Source organism: Camarhynchus parvulus, chromosome 17 (genome assembly GCF_901933205.1).
Source record: "Camarhynchus parvulus chromosome 17, STF_HiC, whole genome shotgun sequence".
In the NCBI taxonomy this organism is placed as follows: Eukaryota; Metazoa; Chordata; class Aves; order Passeriformes; family Thraupidae; genus Camarhynchus; species Camarhynchus parvulus.
In genome coordinates this window covers 5,610,964-5,628,720 of record NC_044587.1, presented here as the reverse complement: position 1 = coordinate 5,628,720, position 17,757 = coordinate 5,610,964, and the positions used below count along the sequence as shown (strand labels likewise).

The 17,757-nt window shown below is 41.4% G+C and overlaps 1 protein-coding gene across 5 annotated transcripts in view; it reads left to right on the top strand.

The window, feature by feature from the left end:
- The first annotated feature begins 1,078 nt into the window (after positions 1-1,078).
- Positions 1,079-17,757, top strand: part of SPTAN1 (spectrin alpha, non-erythrocytic 1) — a 45,898-nt gene continuing 29,219 nt past the window's right edge. For all 5 annotated transcript variants that reach the window (XM_030961738.1, XM_030961737.1, XM_030961735.1 and 2 more), the window contains exons 1-12: positions 1,079-1,209; positions 9,292-9,531; positions 10,146-10,271; positions 11,595-11,735; positions 12,733-12,879; positions 13,416-13,549; positions 14,200-14,344; positions 14,435-14,589; positions 15,844-15,979; positions 16,402-16,503; positions 16,730-16,867; positions 17,286-17,396. In XM_030961738.1, the coding sequence (XP_030817598.1) occupies positions 9,295-9,531; positions 10,146-10,271; positions 11,595-11,735; positions 12,733-12,879; positions 13,416-13,549; positions 14,200-14,344; positions 14,435-14,589; positions 15,844-15,979; positions 16,402-16,503; positions 16,730-16,867; positions 17,286-17,396 (1,572 nt within the window). In that variant the 5' untranslated portion in view covers positions 1,079-1,209; positions 9,292-9,294. The remainder of the gene's footprint in view (positions 1,210-9,291; positions 9,532-10,145; positions 10,272-11,594; positions 11,736-12,732; positions 12,880-13,415; positions 13,550-14,199; positions 14,345-14,434; positions 14,590-15,843; positions 15,980-16,401; positions 16,504-16,729; positions 16,868-17,285; positions 17,397-17,757) is intronic.

Genomic DNA, 17,757 nt, shown 5'->3' with positions numbered 1-17,757 from the left:
CTGTTAAGATGCAATGCAAATAAGGTCATATGCATATATCCCTGGTGGTTTGCATGTACATTTATATCAAATGTGACCAAGGAGAGCATTGCAGCTGTGGAAATAACTGTGCCTTCAGGATGAGATCCATCAAAGCTGGTGTGAGTCAGACTCCTGCTTGGAGACAGGAGTTCCAGGCAGTCCCAGGCATGCAGTGTCACCATAAGTGCTTGTGCTTCCAATTAAGTACTTCACTCAAAAGTGTTATTAATTCACACAGCCATCAAACCCACTCACCACTTTGAGCCAATAACGTTCTTGCTGCCTTCCAGCCCTCTAATCTCTAATTACTTTTTTTTTTTTAGAGTAGAATGTGTCTATTTTAAACATTGATTTAATGCTAAAGGCTCATTTTCCTTTGAATTTATGCATCAGCTTTTCAGAAATAGCTTTCCCTTGACAGGCGCTTGCAGCCTTTTGATGCTGTGTCCTTGCCAGGCTTCTGGGTGACACTGCACGGTGCTTCGAGCAGCCCCTCTTACCTATACATCTGCATATAAATTTTATAAATATATATGTGTGTGTATTATACATATATATAAAAATACATATCTATATAATGTAAAACTAACGAAGCTGCTGCTTTGACCGTGGCTGAATGCTGCACAGGTGGCCTGTCCCCATCACTGAGCCGCAGAACTTCGACTCCCTGAAACTCAAACTGACCCTGACTCCGCAGAAGGGGGCAGAGACCCCTCTACCGACCCCCTGCGCGAACATTTTAACGGATTCCCCCTCTAATAATGAGATTTTGTGGTGCCCGATGAGGTCCCTGCCGGGCACAAACGCCCTCCGCGCCCTGCTCCTCCGCTCGGCTCTTTCCGGAACCGCTCGGTCCTTCCGAAACCTCTCGCTCCTTTCCGGACCCTCTCCCTCGGTTTTTTCCGAACACCTCGGTCTCTCCGGATTTGTTCGTCTCTTTCCGGATTCACTCGGCTCTCTCCGGATCCCCATCATTCACTGGCGGAGCTCGGGTGGGCGTGGCCTCCCCGCTGTCTTTTCCCGATTCTTTCCGAAGTTCTTCGTCTCTTTCCGCCGACCGGGCAGGGCCGCTCTGCGGCGCTGACGTCACCTCCGGCCGGGCTATAAAAGGGTGGGTGCGGGCTGCGCGCGCGGTCCGTGGCCGAGGGCGCGGAGCCGGCGGGACGTCCCTGCGCACCCACAGACCCGGTGAGGGGATGGGGCGGGCGGGGGACGCCGCGCGGCCTTCACCGCGCTCCGCTCGGGCTCACCCAGCCCCAAACGCACAGCCGGGCACAGGTGTGCGGGTGAGCCGGGGGAGGCTGAGGCCGGCCCTGCCTCCGCGGGCGTCCCGGCCGCCTCTCGGTCTCGCCTTCCACGGCTCCGCAGGGCGGTTCTTTACCGAGGGGCGCCGCGGAGCCGGGCCCGGGGGCTCCCCGCGGGCCTCGGTCGAGCGGAGCGGAGCGAAGGGCGGGGGCGCGGCGCGAGTGAAGGGCGGGCGGGCAGGGAGCGGCCGCAGCCGTCCTGAGCAGCGCGACCCGCGGCTGGAATCCCATTCAGCGCCCCGCGGAGGGACAAACAGGCGGAAAATAGCATAAATAACATCCCCGGCGGGTAACAGCCCCCGCCGTGCCCGCCCGTCCCTTCAGGGCTGCCAGCCCGCATTCCCCAGGGAGAATTCCCGGGGGATGGAGCCGGAGCGCCGGGAATCATTGCACAGCAATGGCTCCCGCGGCTGCCCAGCCCTGTCCAAGGTCAGGAGATGCGGCAGGAGGAGGAAGGAGCGATGGAGGGGCCGGGGCAGAGCCGGTGCCGCAGGGCCCGGGGGGCTCCGGGCAGGGACGGGCGTGGGGGCGGCTCACGGAGCTGCCGAGCAGAGAGGCGTTCCAACAGAATCTCCCGACCTCTGTTCCTTTCATATGTGTTATTTTGTATGTAGGGCAAGGTCTACTGCTTCCTTTGTAAAAGAATCAGGATTTGTCCCTGCCCTGGTCATTAAAAAAATAGCTTTTTTTTTTTTTTATAATTTAAAATAAATCCAAATCAAGCGTTTCTCAATTTGTTGCCCACATACACCTTACCTGGTTATAACAATATAAATCTGCATTGCTGGGTCATAAATATGTGCCAGTAGGGCAACCATTTTCCCTTATATTGAAGGAAAACCAAGCAATTATCAATGTATATTTTTTCAGCAGGTTCATATTGGCTGTTCAGGATTTTTTGTAGCTGTTTTATCATAAACCAAGTTCGTGTTCCTGTCGAAAATGTACGTGACTCCTGAGCAGTCTTTCATACATATTTAAATAGATTTTGAAGAGCAGTTGTCTGGAGATGGCGAATGAGCATATCAAGGGGAAAAAAAATGAAAAAACAACCCAAAAAAAGCCAACTCAGCCTGAAATGGTTCTGTATCTTTCTGGAAAACAAATAATCCATTTTCTTTTGGCATTTTTGTTTTCAGCAAAGTGCCAGAAGGTTCCAATGACTGTGTTCACCAAAAGGCCCTGGTCAGGGATTCAGATTTGTTCAACACAAATTTTAAATCCCGCTGTGGGATTTTCATGCATTTATATACAACTAGCAGAGTTTTCTTCCTTGAAATCTTCATTTGTCCTTATTTATGGATTGTGCAGAGAAAATAATGGACAAAAGGTTGAAAATGGGTTGTTTTCTGCTGCATTGTGTGCAGGATCTGTAACTGCAATGATGGAATTGTTAAACTGTGGAAAATACTTGCAATAAGATAACAGGTTACACTGTTCACAAGAAGTCATTTATTTCTGTTCTTGTTGAAATAAAAAGCCACAATATCCATATTGGTCAGACTGAAATCAAAATTTTATTTAAAGAAGTGGATTTATATGTAATGCTTATATGAGATCCGTAGTTCAGGAAATTAAACACAATTCTAGTTGATTTTTTAATAACAAAGGTAGCAACCCTAACAAATATGGTGGTTACATTTACACATTTTAAGCATTTTTGCAGGTTTTTCTCCTGCACAGCAGTAGCATTAAGAGAAGCCTTGATTCTCTTGGTGGACAGTGGTACCCTCTTGGTGAGAAATTTGTATTTCTCAGCTATGACATTTACAACTAACCTTAGTATTTTAACACAAATAGCTTGGTATCTTCTGCCCTTTTTTGGCCTATGTAATGTATTTATGGGGTTGTAACTGTTTCAATCATAAATACATTGCTTTTTGGAGACAATTGATCACTTCCCCTTTATCGGAGGAAATAATATGAATTCCTCCTTTTTCTCCTCTGCTTGTTAGTGTAGTGTGGGAGTTTGTTTTTTCCATTTGTCCCTGGAGTGAGTGTAGGCAGCAGAAGAATGGGGTGGAGCAGACTGCAGATGCCGGGGATGGAGCCCGGCCCGGGCTGTGCTGGATCCAGCAGAGGGGGAATGTGCCGGGCTGCCCCTGGATCCAGCAGAGGTGCTGGGCTGTGTTGGATCCAGCGGAGGTGTTGGATCCGTGTTGGGCTGTGTTGGATCCAGCAGAGGGGATTGTGCCAGCTCTGCTGCAGCTGACAGGTGAAGCTGAACAAACGCCACAGAGACCTCCCAGCTCCAGCAGGCACAAGGGCACACACACGCTGCTGCAGTTCTCCACAGAGGGATTGCAGCATGTCCGTGGGGTTGGGGAAGGCAAGGAAATTTTCAGCTGAAAATTCAGTGGATTGGACACTCTTAACAGCTGCATCTCAAAAAATACCTTCTGTCGCAACTGCTACTTGTCCATTTTTTGCTGTAGCAATTGAAAATCAACATTTTTGTAGAGATTTGCATTCCAAACCTTCTGATTGAATTTGTGTCTACAAATTAAGCCGTCACACTTGATTATACTGTACCAAGAACCATCATTTGCCAAGTCCAGAAAACTTGCTTTACTTTCTGTTTTGACCTTCTGGTTATGGTGGTTTTCTGGTTTGTTTTGTTTTGAACTAACTGGAAAGGTTAGTACACACTGAATTAACGAAGTTTTCCTGTTGATATTGTAACCTTTTTTGCATGTGGAGGTCTTGTCATTTTCAATAGCTTGGGTAACACTTAACACCAAATTGTTTTATGTGACAAGGAAGCAAAAGGAAAGTGATTAACAGGTACTGTGACAGAAACATTTCAGCCATATCCTTATGCTGGTCGTTAGTTGAATGTTATCTTGATTTCCCCCTCCCTTTTAGACTCTACATTCTTCCATCATGTTGTCATCGTTTCGTAAAGTCAAAGTCCAGGTATTTTTCCATAATGCATGAAGTGCCCTTGCCACACTTGCCTGCCTTTATTGCAGTGACCTGTTTGTAACAAAAGCCACTGGTTTGAATTTATTCTGTACAGCAGGTGCTTTATTTGCACTTAGTGTGAGTCTGATCTGCCTTTCCTTTAATACTTTGAGTTGCCTAATTTCTGTCTGTGATGCATGTGTGTGAACATTTTATAGGAGTTATAGTTCAATATAATCAGTTTTGATACTGATTAATTTTCCAAGAGGTTTTTATTTTATAATGTGCTTGAGCAGAAACTTTTTCTTTATAGCTTCTGCAAATCAACTGTGAAGAGATTTACAGTGTAGAACATTGTGCATTCAAAGTTGGTTTGGTTCCTATTCATCCGCTTGCACAGATTTGTAATCCTTGAGTTGTTGTGCTGTAACTGTTTCTACACTGTGATGCTTCTGTTTCAGTGGTGATAAAATAAATAGGATGTATGGATCAGACTTCAGCTGGGGAACACAAGCAGCTAGATTTTATTTGGAAATGGTAGTGATGTAAATGTTTATATTGCAATTAGAAGGATAATGAAAAGATAACAAATGGGGATGAAAAATGCTGGGGTTAATTATATAATCTTGCATTACCTGTAAACTCTGCATTTCTGCAATGCAGTCAAGGTAATTTGCTTTCTCAGGAGTCTCAGCAGAGTGCAGTCCTTGCCAGCCCTGGATGGTTTTATCAAAGGTCTGTGATGTTAAAGCAAATCCAAAAAGCTCCCTTCTATGTGAAGACACCAAATTCAGATGAGCAATTCAGCTGCTCTTGTTTAAATAACGGAATGGAGATTTTAAGATTAAATGCCTAAAAATGAACAGGTCTTTATCTGTCTTCATATTTCAGAAGTGCATAGTTGAGGCTGTGCTCAAAGCCTCTTGTCAGCCTAAATCACTAGCTTTGCAACCACTTTGGTTTAAACAATTTACTTTTTTTTTTTCCTTCTAATGTGATGTTTTCTGTGTCCCTGCAATACCTTAAATTTTGGGGCTGGTTTGAATTTTACCTGCACTGTGGTTAGTTCTACAGCATCAAGCAACTTCAGCACATCTTGATTTTTTTTTTTTTGGTACTGCAGTGCTTGATTGATTTTTTTGGCTTGGAATTTGTGGAGGTTTGGGGCTGTCAGTGACCTTCCTTAGTAGCCTATTTGGACGCAGTGTTCTGCTGTACATTGTCTAACCTTAAAATGTCTTTATTTTGTAAAAGTTAAATTCAACAAACCAAAAGGCTGGGCATTAATTTTCTCCCAATATTGTCCCAATCTCTAGGATAGGATATGGCATCCTTTAGCTCCTTCTCTGTAACACAGCATGCTCAGGCTCCCTTTGCAGGAGCTGTGCATGTTTGCAGAAGGATTCTCTTTGATTTTCCAGCAGTGCAAGTACTTATGGACTTCCCTGAGCCAGGCAGTCATGGTGGTTTTGTTTCTTCCCTGGTGTTTTGAGGGAGCTGTGAATCTGCAAAATGAAAGCTGGGGAAAATGTGTGTTATTTTTTTTTCCTCTGTCCTTTTGAAGGTTATTTTCACATCCATTTTTTGCTTAAAGAAGAAAGATCAGCAATCTGTTCCTGTTCCCCAGGAGGGAGTAGCTGATATCAGTTAAATCTTCTTTAGACAAGATTGACGATGTGTGATGTTGATGAACATTTAAAAAATGCATTGAGCTGTTCATGTGTGCATACTTGGGAAGCAGGAATGTTTTGGTAGGGAAAATATTCCTGTTCCAGGCTACTGCTGAGGTCATGTATGATGAATATGTGTAACACATGAGGACTTGTCTTAAGAGAAAATTATTTTACTACTTTTGAAGATCTCTATATAGTGATACCTGATTGTTTTTCAGGCAAAGGAGTTAAATTTTTTTGAAGCTTTCTGTAATTGCTTTTAAAAATATACTAAAATCTTCTGCCTAGCACTGAATGTATTTCACATTTGTGCTTTTAAATCCCTGAAAACATGTTTTGGTAAGGGAAATGCTGACAGCTCTGCTGTGTGGCACCACTGTAATTCCTGTTGAACCCACCTCGATGCCGCTGTTCCCAAACTTGAATGGTGTTGCTGACATCATCGTTGTTGCACTGCGGTGTCTGTAAATACCTGCAGTTGTATATTTTAGTGTGCTATTATGTATCATTTGATTTGACTGGGGAAGGCAGAGGTGGAAGGATGAGATTAATAAGTTTGTTTTGTTGTTCCAGTTTTTTTCCTTTAATTTTCCTACTTCTTTTTGTTGGCTGTTTCTTTTCCTTTTTAATAACATCACCAAAACGGTGCAGTGTGAAGAAGCATTTCTGATTTTTTTAGTTAAGACATAAGCTGACCTAATGCTAGTCTTACAGCATGAAAGGAGGAATGAAATGTCACCAGGACAGTCCAGATCTGCCGTTTGGGGCCTGGAAATTTCCCTGAGCCCTTTCCTTATCAGCCTGCACCGGCTGTGCTGGGCGGGGCCGGGGGGTGACTCCGGTTATCTGGGGACAGCCCGGCACAGTCACATCCCACTGCTGTTCACCTTCAAAACACAAAGCACAACTTTTACTTGGTGGGATTCGTGCAGGAAGTGCAGAGGTGTCTCCTAGGTGTCTTCAAAGGGTGTAGTTGAACCAAGAAGTTCTGGGATTGTTTTGGAGGGGTGTTTGGTATTCCAGGGAGTGCTGCAGTTGGAGGTGATACCATGGGAGGCAGGGAGACTGCATTGTTCTGCAGCATCCAGGACTTTTGAGTTCTGAGCTCCCTGGTGGCTCTGGCAGCACAGACACTGCTGACGTCGGCTGGGGCTGCAGGAAGAACAGTCCATTATTGCTCCACTAAAGCACTTCTTTTACAATTGACTCGCTCCACTGTAGTTACAAAAGGAGCCTTTATTTTAACCAATTCCAGCAAAAAGAGGAGCCAGATTGCCTGGCTTGTGTGGTGAGAGGAAAACCAGCTCTCAGGGTAAATTACAGAAGGTCTCCCATTTGACTTTCAATATTGTAACAATGTTTGAAATTATAATTTAAATATTTCCCAAAATTAATATTGTAAATAATTAAATGATTTAAAATGTTTTCAAATCACTTTGTGGAGGTTATTTTTTAATATTGAAATACAAGTTGAGTTGTATTGTACAGTGAATGAGTTTACAGGGTTCCAGAGACTGACCAGGATTTAATTTTCTCCCAGCATTGCCCAAACCCAGAATCAGCAGAGGGGCTCCAGCCATGCAGTACATTAGACCAGCTGCCACTGTGTTATTCCAGAACACAATGCAGTTTAAAAGAAGTGGTTTTGGCGTTCAAACACAGCATGACAGAGCAGGAAAGGAAGATTTTAGCAATAACTTCCTTTGCTGGTGGAAAAAGGCTGTTTGAAAGAGTGCTGGAACAAACAGCTGCTTTCTCAGGGAACCATATCTGTGCCTGAGCTCGAGTTATGTTCAGGGGTTTGAGCTTTTAATACTCAGATACACTAATCAAGTGGAGATTTTGGTAGCACCGCCAGGCAAAACCTGGGTTTCGTTTCTGTAACACAGTCTGCACACACTGGGGTGGTTTCTTTCCTTGCCTTCTTTTGACAGTAATGAGTAGAAGGAAAAACAAAGCTGAATTTTCTTTCCTTCCTGCAAGTGCCGCAGTGCAGCTGGGGCTGAGTTCATGGGAGCCAGGAGTGCTGCTGGCACGGCTGTCCTCTGGAGGGTGGGGACCTTGGAAGGGTAGCTCAGGAATGTGTGGGTTCGTCCCCATATGTTCCTTTCTGTCAGATTGTCCTTTTACAAGTGCTTGGAAAACATGGCCCTGTGGATCACTTTCCAACCTGTGGAGTTTTCCATACAATTATGCAAGATACATGTCTAATTAAAGCATGCAGCTAATTATGACTAAATAACAATTTACTATTTAATGATGTGTTTTAACTGATTGTCCATGCCTTTTAGTCTTCAATTCTAGTCTGGCTTTCTTCCCTGTCTGATAGGATTGAGAAGTACCTTTAGTTTGGAGAGTGCAGAATTGGTAGAAAAGCATTAAGTGAGTGACTGGTGTAATCACTTGTACACAAAGACATTAATTGCAAAATTGTTCAGGCACGGAGTGTTTGTTGCAGCAACCTCTTGATATGCAGTTAGTTGTTAAATAAGTGGTTAAATATTCAAACTTCAATGATCATAATAGTTCCACTTCTAAAACTTGTGTTAGAGTTCTATTCTAGTCCCCAGACCTTTTACTGAAAATCAAGTTGCTTTTGGAAGTTTGAGGAACTGAAAACTAAAGGTTGTTGCAATTTTAATAAAAAGGAGAAAAAGCAGATCAGTATTCAGGTCTTTGCTGCCTGTGGTAACAATATTAGGTTTTAGTACATAAACCAATGTGGAAGGATTTTCAGCCAGAGCAAGATCATTGGTTAAGCAAAATGCTCCTTGACTTACTTGACTAAGGTCACATCTGTGAAGCCTCTCACTGGCTTCTAAAAGGTTATGTAGAGAGTGACTGGATGGATTTGTAACTTTTCAAATTGAGAGAATAAAGAAGAGATCCATCAGACAGAGAATGTGGGTCTATATATATATGTAAGTGTATATAGATACATGTGGACCACTTAACTGTTGTTCAAAGAAGAGTAATATTCTTTGGCATTGAATATTTTAAATAAAATATTTAGAGCTATTGTATGCTGTACAAGAAATATGTCATGTCTGTATCTACACACATTTGTGCACAAACTCACCTTTTTAGCTGTTGTGTTGGACACTTGCATGCTACAGTTTGAGATGACACAGACTTTACATGACTGCAGCCATATTTGTCCAAACCAAATAGGTGTTAAATGTCTTTGTAAATTTTCCTTTACCACTTTCTGCTACAAGTGTGGTTTTATTTATATGCAAAATTTTATACACATACCTGCACACACAGAGTGAGACTGTAAGTAAATCACGTGTGATTTTTAAAAAACCACTTTTTTTCTGCATGAATCTCTTCCTGATCTACCAATGTTTTGTAAGACAAACGTAATGGGGTTTTATTTTTGCTTTCAGAAAATGGACCCAAGTGGTGTAAAAGTGCTGGAAACAGCAGAAGATATCCAAGAAAGGCGTCAGCAAGTTTTGGACCGTTACCACAGGTTCAAGGAGCTCTCTTCTCTAAGGCGCCAAAAGCTTGAAGATTCCTATCGATTCCAGTTCTTCCAGCGTGATGCAGATGAGCTTGAAAAATGGATCCAAGAGAAACTGCAGATTGCATCTGATGAAAATTACAAAGACCCGAGCAATTTGCAGGCAAGTCATCCTGCCACTTTCTATTTCCTGTACTATGGATTTTAGGGTGTTACAGGTCAGCTGGGATAGAACAAACACAGAAATGAAACTTGATCTGAGAGTGAAGAAAGATGGATGCAAATACCCATGACCTTGCAAAGTGCTCTTCAAAAGCCTGGCTTTTTTGCTGATGCAGTATTTCTAATAATGGATTAGATGCTACATCAGCATAGAAAAAGTTGCTCAGTGTAATGTAGTGTAAAATCAACTTTGTTTAATTCTAGAATTTGTTGGATGCCTTAACTCCGTGAATAAAAGTGAATTATCACTTATTGTTTCCACAAAATAAAAATTGTAGAAAATAAGCTTGCGTGGGTAGAACTAGCTGACAGGTTCTCAGGGCTTTGAACACTGTCATGTGCAACAGCAAACACAAGAAATAATAAACTGAAACTGGGGTGTTTGGATCTACCTGTTGATCCACCACATGATACAACTGATTTCAACTGTGCAGTTTTAATATTTATTTGTCAGTCCTGAATATGCATAAAATAGACTTAAAATCTTGCTGCTGGGGAATGTGGAAGAGTCCCCGCACCAAATCTCAGTTGCATTCTTTGATGTTTTCCTTTCAGGGGAAGCTGCAGAAGCACCAAGCCTTTGAAGCTGAGGTGCAGGCCAATTCAGGAGCCATCATTAAACTGGATGAGACTGGAAATCAGATGATCAATGAAGGCCATTTTGCATCTGAAACCATAAGAGTGAGTTTTAAAGCTTTTTTCCCTTGCTGCTTCTTACAGGCCTTTCCTTGAGCACTTTGTTCAGATTGCACAGATAACTTTGTCTTCAAAACTCCTCTTTAACATTCTACAGGTATTTGATTAGTGAAATCATGAAAAAATTTGTATTTGTAAAGCTCAGAGGTGGTTTTCTCTTTCACGAGCAACCCAGCTCATACCTTCTTTTGGATCCAGTTCTGAGGAGAACTATTTAAAGATGAGATGTTTTTGTAGTGATTATCAAATTTAATTGATAAGTTCAGCATATCATTCTAACTTGCCTTTACTGGTTCAGTCCTTCACGCCGTACCGGACTGCCCAGCGCCCGATAGTCACGGCCACCCAAGTGGGGTCCCACATACGAGTAGGTGAAGCTTGTGGCTCTGCAGTGCAACTTGTTTTTGCAATGTCTCCTTCCTTCCTTAGTTGACAGTTTGCACCATCCTTCTGGGCAGTGCTCAGAGCTCTTTCCTCCCTTGAAACCTCTTTAATTGAACTTTCTGAGTGGATCAAGTGGTATCCGCCCATGATGTTCAAAAGCTTCTCTTGAATGACTTTCAAGTTTCAGGTCTCGATGAGCAAAGTGTAATAGACAATGGGTGGAGCAGTTACTTTCCTGTTTTGCAAGTTGTCTGCATGTGTGGGAGTGTGGTTTTACTTTTTTTTGTCTATAAAGTTTCTAGTGGCTCCCAATAGTATTGAAAGGCCAAGTGCAGCCAGAGAAACTCAGTATTAAAACTAATAATTGCTCCTAGTGTGTCCATATCATGTCACTTCACAAAGTTAGCTATATATATTACTCTTTAGTGTTAAGAGAAGTGGTTAAAATACAGTGAAATGGCATAAGTTTGACTTAAAACAAATATGTTGTCATAAGAATTCCCAAAGGAAGATGCTATACACTTATTGGGAGTTGACTTTCATATAAAAGACTGAACATTTGAAGGGGAGAGCAGCAAGTTTTTGGCATGACTTCATATTAGCATAGAATTTAAATAAAATTTTATCTCAAGGTGTTTAGGTCACAGTTACTTAAAGATAACTATTTGATAGCTTCATTATTTAATAACAACTGTCTAAATATTCAGTTCTGTGATTTCTAATTTTGTGTTACAACACTTTACATAATTTGAAAACTATTCACTAGAGATAAAATCATGAGGTTTGTCCCTTGCCCTTTGTCTAAAGTAAGATTTAGGATGTACAACTTCAGAAAAATAAATAAATCTACTGTTAAGGACAGGAAGGGAATAAATCTCATCTTCTTTGACAGGGGATTTTAATAACAACATCCTTTCGTTTCAGACTCGACTGCAGGAGCTGCACCGACTATGGGAATTATTGATGGAAAAGATGAGAGAGAAGGGAGTGAAATTATTGCAAGCACAGAAGTTGGTGCAATATTTACGGGAATGTGAAGATGTCTTGGACTGGATCAATGACAAGGTGTATACTTACCTCCCTTTAGTGTGTCCTTGATGGAAATTTGATGTGTTTGTGTGAAAAATTTCTGTCAGCATAGAGTTGCTGGAGGTCAGGTAGTCTCAGAAAGCTTGTGAAGGCCACCTGTGTGTTTTATTTAGTTATTCACATTACATCAGCAGTACATGTGCAAAGTACTGCTGGTTTTTTGCAGCCACAATAGAAGTTATTAGTCTAAGAGGAAGCCTGTTTGTTGGAGAGTACTTTTAGCATAATCAACTCATTCTTTGCTTTGAGAAGACAAATAAAATTCAAGTTTCCTCTAAGGGACGTCTTCAACATGTAAAGCAAATATTTTAAATTAAATATTATAAATTATTTGTTTCAGAAAGGAACTGGCCCAAGCAGCAAGCAGTGTGTAGATAGCTACTAAAAGATTGGAATATCTTTAGATATTGTAAGGACATGAACTGCAGGAGGAATGTTGGCTCTTGATTCTTTGAACTCTAAGGAAACAAACCACAAACCACACTATCAAAAGGAAAAAAAGCCACAAAATATTCACTCTGGTTTCCTTAAATGATGGTTTGCTATTTTGTATCATTGTGGGTTCAAACTGTAAACCCTGTATAACTGTTACTGAATACAGCACTGCACTTGTGCAGAAATCTTGGATCAGAAGCCTACAGCAAATGCCCATAAACAGTGTAAAAAGGAACAAATTCTAGTCACTCTGTGTGGTAGGAATTTGTACTTGAAAAATTAATATGACTAAGGAAGAGGAAAAAATAATCCCCTTAGTGATCTTGCATATTTTCTGCAATAATGGGCAGGGAATTTTCTGCAATAGGGCAGGGAATGGAGTTTATTCATTAAACTTCATAGTTCTAAGTCTGACCTTAAACACTGTGATTGTCTTTGACCTATTGAAAATTAGGACAGTGTGCTTCCTAATTTTTAATAGTGATTTCCCATAGGATATACTGAAATTAACTTTTTTTTTTTTTTTTTAATATGCTAGGAAGCAATAGTGACATCAGAAGAGCTTGGACAGGACTTAGAGCATGTTGAAGTTTTGCAAAAGAAGTTTGAAGAGTTCCAGACAGACCTTGCAGCTCATGAAGAAAGAGTAAATGAAGTGAACCAGTTTGCTGGCAAACTTATCCAGGTAAGCATTTATTGGTGTTGAAAATCTCTCTTGGCAAGTCAGTTACCACAACAAATATTTGTAACTTCCCCTCCTTCCCCCCTGGTTCAGGGCAGATCTTTAAGCTTTGATTCACTTTTGTTCTACTGAACAGCCTGAATAACTGTCCCATCTGGGAGTGCTCCTGAAAATGGGAAGAGCAGTGATTAGTAAGAGAAACTGTCATATTGGGGTTAAATTTATTTCCCTTGGACAAGGAGGTTTAATATCTCTTCTGGTTTGATATCTGAGGCCTGATGAAGGATGGAGGCAGGGCATTCCAGAGAAACAGAAGATACTGTTTATAGCCCTCTTCCCATGGACTAATCAGTATATAGGGAAAACACTACATGAGTATTGAATGTTTGCACAGTGAAATTTCAGGGAAACTATTGAATTGAGTGATCATCTGGAAAGGACAGTAATTATAAATTGATCCCTTGAAGACCAGCAGCGTTTTGTCAATGGATGTAAAAGCAAAGAACATATGAAAATAGCATTTTTACTTTGCTTGCCAGGAAACACATCCTGAAGAGGAACTGATAAAGTCCAAACAAGATGAAGTAAATGCAAGCTGGCAGCGTCTTAAGGGACTTGCCCTTCAGAGGCAAGGAAAACTCTTTGGGGCAGCTGAAGTTCAGCGTTTCAACAGGTATGAACTTGGCTGGATCTGCTGAATGATGTAACCCTTGTGTGGGTGTTTAATGATGCATTCAGCTGCAGACAGTAGTATGAGAGGAGCTACTGTCTCCTTTTGCTTTGCTCTTCTGCATGACTTGCTGAATGAAGACCTCATTTTTCTACAATTACTTTAGAATGATCATTCTGATGGAGCTTTTCAGAACTTGGCAGTTTTGCTCTCCTTTCCTCTGAGGGCTTTTTCCCCCAGTTCTGTCCTAGATGAACCTTAAATGGGGTGTGCTTTTTTTATTGGATGTCAGCCCAATTGTTCTGGAGGCTCTGAGCAATGTCTTTCTATTCTCATCTCCATCTACAGCATTTTGAGATTTGCTGTAATTAAGCTGGGGAAGGGTCCAGAGTGGGAAATGGATCCACTCTATGACAGTGCTCAGTGGTGCTGTAATTCCTGGTTTGCCTCTGGTGGCAGTGGCCTGTTAATAGTTTCTTGAGATGCAGAGAAAGTCTATTTATTTGTTTTCTAAAGGATGTTTGTAGTTGGCTGCAGCGTTTATATATATAGGTTTGTATGTGGTACGTCTGGCACATGTATGGGAACACATCTTGCTTCCTTCCTTTTTCCATACAAGACAAACTGTTTTCAATTTGTGCTTTGTTTTGAAGGGATGTGGATGAAACAATCAGCTGGATTAAGGAGAAAGGGCAGTTGATGGCCTCAGATGATTTTGGCAGAGATTTAGCCAGTGTGCAGGCATTACTGCGCAAGCACGAAGGCCTGGAAAGAGACCTGGCAGCTCTGGAGGATAAGGTACCCATGAGATGTATTTCACCTACAGTTTAAATGAGGTAACCAGTGTGGAAAAGGCTGGAAGCTCACTCTGTTTGTGCTTGGGTTTAGGTGAAGGCCCTGTGTGCAGAAGCTGACCGTTTGCAGCAGTCTCACCCCATAAATGCTTCCCAAATTCAAGTGAAACGGGAAGAGCTCATCGCCAACTGGGAGCAGATCCGCACACTGGCCGCAGAGAGGCACGCTCGCCTCAACGACTCCTACAGGTGGGTCACTGCAGCAGCACAGGGCTGCTTCCCTCCTTGGGCACATCTGACACAGGCCTCTTGGAATGAGAAAAAGGGCTGCCAGTTCCAAAATTTTGAGATGATTCTGGTGTTTTAAGAGCAGTCTTGACCAAATTCTATTTCACCAAATTCTTTTTTCTACTAACTTCTTGTAGTAAAAGAAATATTTATGTGATTGAAAAATTATTGCAGCTTTTTGTCGTTCTCTGGATGTGGATCAACTATCAAAATAGACACAGTGGTGTTTTAGGACATTTGCTATTTTCTCCATCTAAGTTGAGACATGCATTTGGAAGTACATTATTTGAATATGTTTCAGTTTTGCTGGGAAAAAAAAGCTTTTTTAATACTTTTATTACAAATCGGTTCACTAGTCTTTTAGAGTCTTTATGAAGACTGGAGTATGATATATTGTTTGATATATTGTCTGAGACCAAATGAATTCCCTGTTTCTATGGTAGTTTTTTTTGCTGTGGAATTTGTGTTCGTCCAGTCTTGTCTACACTAACCTGGTCTCTGAAACATAACCTGTTAGATTACTGTTGAGAAACCATTCTAAAAACTAACTAACTCAAATATGGTGGTTAGTTTACATCCTTTCTGGTTTTGTTTTTCTGCCCTTTGTTCCTTCCCACAATGTGGGATTTTTGGCAGTGGAGACTCACACAAATAATCTTTTTCTTTACCTCCCCTGCCATAGTCTCTTCAGAGCAATTAACAGCAAATATAAAAGGGAAACAGAAACTGATTGCATTTGCTGATAAGTGTTAAGCATATGCCAAAGCCAACAACTGAAGGCATTCTGGAAGGAATTTGAGGATTTGTTTGCTTGTTTTAGGGCTGAGGCATGTGCACTTGAAATTTTCCGTCAGTTCCCTCCCCCACATACTGTTATGGTTGTGACAGAAGCAGCCCTTTGAATTATCTTGAGAACTATATTTTTATTTCTGTTGTCCTCGGTGTGTAGTTAGGAATATTAATTTTGCTTACAATATAAGTTATATGCAAAATATATCTTTGAGACATTGATTTAAAACCCAACATTTCCATAACTTCAAAAGACTTCCTTTTTGATTGAAAGCATATTTAGTTATTTAATATTCTGAGCAGCTTTTTGTGTTGTTTTATTTGTATCTGAGGAACAGCTTTTATGTTTGTAACCCTTTCTTTGGGGAAAGGGAGAGAAACTGCAAATTAATTATTCCTAATCATTTTTTGCTTTGCTTACCTAAGGCTGCAGCGCTTTCTCGCAGACTTCCGAGACCTCACCAGCTGGGTGACTGAGATGAAGGCTCTGATAAATGCTGATGAACTTGCCAATGATGTGGCTGGGGCAGAAGCCCTTCTAGACAGACATCAGGAACATAAGGTAGAGTGGTTATACAGAAAACCCAGTCAGCAGCCCTCTGATTTGTGTGTCTAACACAGTCTGAGTCAGTGTTGTAGCACTGGAATGCTTTGATCATGCAACAGATACAGTACTAGATTGCTGTCTTGATTTAATATTCTTAAATTGTTTCTAGATGGTAGATATATACTAAGTATTTAAGAATGCTTATGATAATATTTTATTAAAAATAGGCCTGATAGCAGCTAGTTGGACTAATGATTGTTTTCATTCTCCATCATGAGGAATTCCTATAATTAAGCAGAAAGAATACAATTCAAATAAACTTATAGTTTCATTTTAATGTAGAAATTTATACCTACCTTATGTGCATTGTAAGGCAATTCTGACACTCTGTGCTAAGATAAATTTTGGTAACAGCTTTTTCATATCTCCTTCCATAGGGAGAAATTGATGCCCATGAAGACAGCTTCAAATCTGCTGATGAGTCAGGCCAGGCTTTGCTCTCTGCTGGGCACTATGCTTCTGATGAAGTTAAAGAAAAGGTAAGTTGAGAGCAAGAGCTTCTAGAAGAATTTTGTCTTTCTTCTGTGTCCCTTAATTTAAAAGGATGATCACATCAGGAACTGGAGATTTCATTGTTTATACAGGAGGTCATTTTCAATTCAGTGCTAACCACTTTTTTTGAGTCACAGTTTGATTTTACATTGAGATGGAAGTGAACTAGAGTGTTAATTAAATTATTATACTTTCCTCTTCCCAATCAATTAGCTGACCATCCTCTCAGATGAAAGGTCTGCCTTGCTGGAACTGTGGGAGCTCCGCAGGCAGCAGTATGAGCAGTGCATGGACCTGCAGCTTTTCTACAGAGACACTGAGCAAGTTGACAACTGGATGAGCAAACAAGAAGTGAGTGCATATCTTTGAATTCTCCAGATATGGTGGACTTTAATTTCTGGGTAGTCCTTTGTAAGCTCAAGCAATCGGTATTACCTGCTGGCAGTGCCATGAACACCCACGAGTGAGTGGGTGCTGTGCAGAGTTATTTATCTGACTGCCTGAAATGGTGCAATGGCTGTTTCCATCTAATGCTGAAACTATGAGCTGTGACAAGTGGGCTTGATGTGGCTTTTATGTGTGTTAACTCTTGTAAAATACTGGTTGAATAAGAAGCTAAAAAGAATTATTGACTGTTAGAAGCATAAAACAAACACCATGCCATCTTCACCTTTCAGTAATATATGGCAGGAAATATTCCTGGCTGTGCTTGAGCTCACTTAGAGCAGCTGAGTATGGAAACATAAAAATGTCTTTGTCCCTACTTTAGGCTTTTCTGCTGAATGAAGACCTTGGTGATTCTCTGGACAGTGTGGAGGCTCTTCTAAAGAAGCATGAAGACTTTGAGAAATCCCTAAGTGCCCAAGAGGAGAAAATCACAGTAAGACATTGACATTAGGCCATCACTAAATGGACAAGAAGTGAAACAAGGGCATTTATTCGCTGGGGAGGAGTCACTGGTGGTAAAGGATGGGGTTGGCTTTGCAGAATGATCTTCTCTTATGTGCGATGTATTAGCTCTAAATAACAGGTATTGTCTCTAAAATGGAAAAGAGTGGAAAAGTATGGGATAGGGCTTGATTTCTGTCTCAGAACCAGGTAGCCTGGTGCATCCTTATCATACCAGCACACAGGTGGATGAATATTTGTCAAAAAACTGCACTCTTCCACATGGAGAGGATGAGGGTACAGAGAGAAAAGGGTGTAAGGATAGATCTGCTAATGGCTTTCTGCCAGTTTTA